The 7,308-nt window shown below is 44.2% G+C and overlaps 1 protein-coding gene across 1 annotated transcript; it reads right to left on the bottom strand.

The window, feature by feature from the left end:
• Positions 1–206: 206 nt before the first annotated feature.
• ATP5MC2 (ATP synthase membrane subunit c locus 2) lies at positions 207–7,055 on the bottom strand. The gene is made up of 5 exons (XM_024575446.3): positions 6,918–7,055; positions 4,550–4,619; positions 3,124–3,201; positions 2,200–2,393; positions 207–469 (listed from the first exon to the last, which is right to left on the bottom strand). Exons 2-5 carry the CDS (start codon positions 4,586–4,588, stop codon positions 355–357), a joined length of 426 nt encoding a protein of 141 aa, XP_024431214.2. The 5' UTR covers positions 4,589–4,619; positions 6,918–7,055; the 3' UTR covers positions 207–354.
• Positions 7,056–7,308: the final 253 nt, after the last annotated feature.

The following is a 7,308-nucleotide window of genomic DNA, read 5'->3' as shown; positions in this document are numbered from 1 at the left end:
TCTAAGGTAAGTAACAAGCCATGGCAGGTGAAAATTAGTAAAAAGGAGACCTGATCTGAATAAAGCTCTCCTGACACATACTGAAGAACAAGTGAGGCCAGACCCATGTTGAGTTTAGAATTGTCACCACCCTTCAGGCCTTATACTTTCACCAAGGCACTCAGCCAACTGTGGAAAAGAAATATACACAGGAGACTCAAGAAACATATTATTAATACAGTATTTATTTGTCTTTCCTCTGTCAAACCCTGAGCCAACCACTTTCCCCAGGCTGCCTAGGGAGGTATAGGAAAAGGAGCATACAGGGCAGACAAGACAGGGGAGGAAGAACTATGGGAGGTGGTGACGGCTCCTTCACATGGCGAAGAGGATGAGAAAAGCCACCATCAGGCAAAAAAGCCCCATGGCCTCTGAGAGGGCAAAGCCCAGAATGGCGTACGAGAAGAGCTGTTGCTTCAGAGAAGGGTTCCTGGGAGAAGAGGAAGAAAAAAGACTGAATTTCTTGTCCACACAAAGAAAAGAACACCAAAGGTGGGCTCAGGGAGAATTCATCCCTTCAAGCTCATCTTAGGTAATGAGTCTCTTGGGGTGACACCACCATGCCCACATTCTTGCCTGGACACATCAGGGGCTCTACAGAGACTGAGGGCAGTGGAGAATCCAGATTTGTTTAATATGACCCAGGCACACACATTATCACCTCTGAAGGATCACTTATATCATCATCATAACTTAAGACCTCTGGGCCTGAACACTTAACTATCCAGGGCCCAGCCAGGATGGAAGCGATTATTTGGAGTGACGGGGTTTATCACAGCAGTGGTTTCAAACTTTAAGCAGCAGAACCCCCAAATATAAAACATAAAAGCCAAACCGCAACGGTAAAAAAAAAAAGGGGGTGACTGTAAAAGCTTGTTTTACCAGTTTCCCCTTCATTCTCTAAGACATTCTCTGGGGCATACCGTCAAAACTCTAGGGCTTTAAGTAGTCAGAAAAACATCGTTCTAGAGGGCAAGGGAGCCAGAGGCAAACATTACCTTTTCTCATTTCAAAATAGTCAAAAGATTTTTGACTTTAAGAAGCTACAAATTGCCTACAGGGTTTAGATGACATAAATTAAAACTGGATAAAGAATTCCCAGTTCTGCCCCAACCGGTGTGGCTCAGTGGGTTGGGCATCGTCCCACAGAGCAAAAGTCTCAGTCAGAGCACATGCCTGGGTTGCAGGCTTGGTTCCCAGTTGGAGCGAGCATGAGGCAACCGATTGATAATCTCTCTCACATCAGTGTTTCTCTCCCTCTCTTTCTCCCTGCCGCCCCTCTCTCTAAAAATAAATAAATAAAATCTTAAAGAAAACCCACAGCCCTCCCAATTCTGAAAGTCAATATATATTTCGTATTTCCCTTACTGTCACCTCTGGAAACCTTCATGGATAAAGTAAAGCAACACTAGCTTTTAAGAGAATTTTGGACACAGAGGCAGGTAGGCTTCTTGTTTCATATAGATCCTAAAAAAATAAACTTACTTTCCTGAAGATATTAAGAGAACTTGAGGTCCTCTAGAGGATTAATTTACTTCTAACAGTGAGTTGCCCAGGGTTGGTGGGACCAACTAGTCCCATGTGTCAGGGAGCAGTGGGGCTGGCTGCAGAGGCAGTTTTCCCAGGAGTGACAGATGGGAATTCCCAGCAATCGAGAAAAACAGCAGTGAAGCCACTATACTGATTCTAGAGGGGCTCTAGACCAGGGATAGCAAACTTTTTCTGTAAAGGGCCAGACAGTAAGTATTTCAGGCTTCGTGGGTCACATATGGTCTATTGCCTTTTTTCCCCCCTGACCCTTTAAAAAACTGTAAAACCCATTCTTAGCTCAGCTGTACAAAATCAGGTCATGACCCAGATATGGCCCACCCACCTTAGTTTGCCTGCTCCTGCTCTAAACCAAAGCTGTTCAATAATATTGTATATTATCACTGTCTGGTATAGTAGCCACTAGTCACGTGTGGCTACTGGGCACTTGAAATATGGTCAGCGTGACTGAGAAACCAAACACATAAACTTGGTGTACTTTTAATTAATTAAAATTTAAACTCAGCCACATAGCTAGTGGCTACTGTATAGGACAGCATAGCTCTAGATCCCCAAATATTTCTGCCCAGATGTTTGGAAAGCATAACAAAGCCAATGGAGAGGCCAACTTACCTGGCATAACCAATGATGAGGCTCCCAAACACAGTCCCAATTCCAGCCCCAGAGCCTGCCACCCCTACTGTGGCAGCCCCAGCCCCAATGAACTTGGCTGCTGTGTCAATGTCCCTTGAAATGGCACTGGTTTGGAAGCTGCGACTAGAAATAAGTGAGGTCAGAGGACGTGGGGCTGCCAAGCTGCTAAAGCTCTGTAAAGAAGAGATAAAATTTTTAGGAAACCCCTTTCTGCTCTAGAAACTTTTGTACCATTTAAACGCTTTATGCTGTCAAATATCATATTTTTTCCTCCCAAACAGAAAATCTTTTCACTTCTTGGAAAACTTCTTAAAATGCTGCCAAGAACTTCTTAATGCAAGAAGTAGACTTCAAATATATTTAACAGTCAAGTATGTGCCCTGGCTGGTGTGGCTCAGTGGACTGAGAGCTGCCTGCAAACTGAAAGGTCACTGGTTCGATTCCCAGTCACAGCACATGCCTGGGTTGCAGGCAGGTCCCCAGTTAGGGGTGTGTTGAGAGGCAACCGATTGATATTTCTCTCCCTTTCTCCCTCCCTTCCCCTTTCTCTGAAAATAAATAAATCAAATCTTTAAAAAAAAAAAAAAAAAGATTCAAGTATACTCTGTAAGTGTAAAACCAAAACCCTAGCTTGTACCCTGAAGAGATCATCTTCCTGGGACTAAATGCTCCCAGCTGAAGTCATCAGCAGCACACATGGGCATGTGCCACCAGAGCCAGAGCTGGAACACTAGAGCATACATCCTATCAATTGTTCTCCATCTCCACCTAAAGCCAGTGGCCTTGATCCTTCACTAATTTTCCTGTGATGACTGCCCCCAGCACTCCCCCTACTGGTTCTTCTAGGTAACCCTCCCCACTGCCAACCCCCAAACCACAGGCTCGTTTCCACCTATAAGGTACCTCATCTGTCAGTGTCTCTGTTCGTTTCAGCACCACTGTAGACAGTGACCGGCTCAGCAGCTGAGAGGAGCTCCTGACCTAGGAGGAATGACAAAAGGGCAAGATCAAGGAAGACTGTGGAGAGGAAATCAGAACCATCCTAAATTGTTCCTCAATGCCGCTTTAACTCTCTCAAACTTAAATAGAATCTTGGATCATTCTTTTAGCAAATTCTAGATTCAAGAACCTCACCATTTCTCTTGCTTCCTAGGCTTCTCCTTTGCTTTAAGAGAAGTCTACTTCTTTTTGGGCTACCCTTGCTGTACCCTTTTGAAAGCCTTGAGAAGGGAAAAAATATAAGCCTCAGAAGCATTTGCTTCACTCAATAAGAGAGATTTATGGAGGTGAGGGGGGTGTAGGTGGAAGAGGGTATGGGGGGATAAATGGTAATGGAAAAAATACAATAAAAGTAATTTAAAAAATGAGTTATTTTATTATAAATAAATAAATAAAATAAAATAAATAAAAAAGATGAGAGAAGAGAGAGTTACATTGGTAACAGCTAGCCCATTAGAAGGAAGCCAATGACTGGAACATGTTTCCCTAAACACATCCTCCTGAAGATATGCACAAAGATCAATGCTCTAAATTCACCCCCTCCTGGTAGCCTTTTCTGACTAACTCCAAGCCAGCATCTCCACGGCAGACAGTGTGGTGGCTAACAGCTAGGGCTTTAGTCATATAGATCTATATTCATCTTAGCTCTATAATGAGCTGTGTGATCTTAGGAAAAATCACAACTCTAAGGCTGTTTTCTCATCTTTTAAATGGGAATACTATTATGTGATTCAAGGAGTAAATGAGATTATGTATACAAACTGGTAAACTTAGTGCCAGGTATAGTAATTGCTCAATAAATAGTACCCATCAAGAGCATCACTCTTTTTTCAGTACGGATGAACCAATTGCTTCTACCATTTAATAATTTATAATTTCTTCCATGTGGTTGCTTCTGAGTCAAAGGTTTTTCCAATGTGTATTTATGTATATTTTAGCTTCCTACCCAAACTTAATCTCCCAGAGGGGGCTCTTACCTATAGCTCTCCAAGACTCAGGACAAGATCCTACACACAGTGCATACTCAATCCAAGCTAAGCAGTCTATTTCATGTTTACCATTTCTGGCTGGGTTTCAGTTCACAGAAAGTTTTAGAGTAGAAATAACCTGATCTTAGTCTAGATTTTCATTTATACCCTTCTTCTAAGATTGTTGGATGGGAAGAATTAACTGGCTTCCAAGGGATATGGGGCAGGTAAGCATTCACTTTCTCCTGTCAGGAGGGCACAGCAAAGGATATTCCCCCAGTCCAACTGTGAAGAACAAGGTGTTACAAGAAGAGACTAAATGCCCCTCCTTAAAAACTCTCCTAGAAAAGGGAGATACTCACCAAGGTGGGGGTGGTGACAAACTTGGCGCAGGTGTACATTTTCAGGGAATGAGGGGCTGTGGCAGGAAAGCTGGAATTACAGAAGCAGCATTATAAACACTGTCCTTGCTCACCAAAGGACATCCTTATTAGCAAAAAAGTGGCCAGAGAGCAGAGTGACTGACCTCGTCTTAGAAGAGACGGAATTAGGACCCTAAGTCAAGATTTCCTTATAATCAAGTGACTTACCCTGGTCTAAGCAAGTAGCCACTTGCTTCCAGTTTTAAGACCTGTCATTCATTTCCATAGCTTCATGATTGGGGTTGTCAGAGGAATTTCCTCAGAGTGTCCTTTACCTAAGCTTTCCTCTTTTTAATCAAAAGGAACACTTTTCAAGACCTCATTGTCTGGGCTTTTGTTATTGTCTGGACTTTTTATTAAAGACTCTTGGGAGTTATTTGTAGAAGGCCAAGACACTGGAAGGGTCTCCAACAATCTTCTTAATTATTTTTAAGTATTTGATTCCCAATTTCATACATCAATTAAGTGAGGAAGATCAATGAGGAACTTTGCCACTATCCTAACTAGCAATGACTATTAAAGTACCCATATTCACTATCACACTAAGAGGTATTCAGTTTTGTATCCTCAAGATTAAAACAATGCTGACACCCTGCAGGTGCTTAAGTTGGTAGAACTGAACTTGTCTGAGAGGAATGGGTAAGTTAAACATCTAAAGGCAGGGTTTCTCCAAGTGAAGTGAGAAGCCCACCTGAAGTAGTTATCTAGGGGTAAGGATGGTGTATGTATTAAATGCCCTTAATACGTCTAGGGTCCCACCTTAGACGTTCCAGGGCAAGACCTCTGGGGTTAAGGCCCAAGTACCCTGTATTTCAAACAAGCTTCCCAAATGATTCTTAGCCACACTGAAGGCACCATCTAAGAACCAGTCTTGAAATTAAGGCAGTGGTAAAGCCAGGAATTGGACTCTTCTCACTCATAAGTGAATGCTTTCTAAGATGCTAAAGGTTAAAATACTCCCTGATTACTTAGGCCTGTTGAATGACACTTCCTTAATAAGTTGGACTCATCTTTTTTTAGGTTACATTTCTGAATCCAGAATCTTAAGTTACTTTTAGATTAACGGATAGCTTCAAATCTCATCCTGTCAAGAACTCTCATTTCTACCTACATGTAACTCTAACCCAATTTTGTGCACAACTATTCAGGTTTTCTTGGATCAACATCCAAAATTTCTTTAAAGCTTTAAGAAAAAAAGGGAGGGTTGGTTTTTCCCCAAGGAATTAAACCCTATTTCTAAATGTAGTTTTTAGGCGGATTAAATGAAATAACTTATGTAAAGAGTACAATGTGGTGCTGGCAATTAACAGAGCCTGCAAGAAGTGCAGATTGCTCCACTGGTCACCTAACTTTGGCAAGTCTGCAACTGTTAGTCTACAACACCTCAGGCAATGGCACCATCCAGAATCAGAAGACCTAATTCATCACAGGTTTCTTCCTTCCTGTAAAGCAGCCACTGAGTTACAGAGCTGCTGACTTAACCATTCCCTTCCTTAAATGTTCTTTTCCCTCTTGAGGGCAAAGTATGGGGACTCTCATTAAACCCTTGACGAAAGTGCAGATTATCCCATGCAGGTCCCACTCTACCCTTTTGGGCTCGCTGCCTGTAACAGAAAACCACACTATTGGTCCACCACTTACATTTTCCCCCAACTATGCCTGAGTAAAAGAATGGTACCGGGAGACAACCAAAGGTCCCAAAGAAACTGGCCTCTTTTCGGCCAGTTTAAATGAAATAACTTATAGGTCTCCCAGATTACAGCCTGAAGGGAGTGTCTTGGCTGTTTTGTTCACTTTTACCACGTTGAGATTTTTTTTTTTTTTTGAGGGTGCTGACTAGAGGGGTTGGTGGCTTTAGATGATCCACTATCTCCATTGCTCGGCACCTGAGGTCCTGTAGTCTGGAGGTTTCAGGATAAGGAAGACACGGAGTCAGGATGAGAGAAGAAAGCAGAGATAGGAGGAGAGAGTCTGGGGGTTGTGAAAAGTCTGAAAGGGTAAGCGGGGAAGAAAGAAGTGTTTGTAATGGTTGGGTCGAAACAGGTGAAATGAACACTCAAGGACTTGACTTTCGCCAGCTCCAAGGAGCCCTCCCCCGGAGTCATCCAAGATGGCGCCAATCCCGCGCGGCTGGAGGTCACCGGCACGCGGAAGGGGCCGACCTTAAGGCGCGGGGATACCGGGAGGGAGGAAGGGCATGAGGACCCGGGTGGGCGCATGCAAGGTAAGGGCCTCAAAGTATCCGCGCGAGACAGGGTATCCCGCGCGCCTGCGCGGCGCAAAGCAGGCACGAGGGCCCAAGCCTTACCTGCTCCCAGTGCGGAGAAGACAGAAAGGGGCGGGGAGCGGGAAATAGCTAAAGGAAAGCTTGGCGCATGCGCGGATCGGACCAACGAGTCGCCCCACAACGGTGAGCTGGCCCTGATCGGCCAATTCTGTGGCGGCACGCAGCCAGTCGCTCCACCTGGCGTTGGAGAGGAGAAACTGCAGGCGCAGCCGACCGTGTGCAGAAGTGAGGACAACTGCACGCAGTGTAAGTCGATCCGTAAAGTGGCCTGCGATTTGCTCTGCACAGCGTTCGGGGTTTGGCCTCGCGTCCCCTTCCCGAGCATGCGCAGTCACATTAAAAATAAAAAATCTACCAGAAATTCAGGGTTAAATGGCACACAATCGGGATTGGGGTTCAGTGCTCAAATGTA

This window comes from Desmodus rotundus, chromosome 3 (assembly GCF_022682495.2).
Source record: "Desmodus rotundus isolate HL8 chromosome 3, HLdesRot8A.1, whole genome shotgun sequence".
Lineage (NCBI taxonomy): Eukaryota > Metazoa > Chordata > Mammalia > Chiroptera > Phyllostomidae > Desmodus > Desmodus rotundus.
This window is presented reverse-complemented; position numbering and strand designations above follow the sequence as displayed.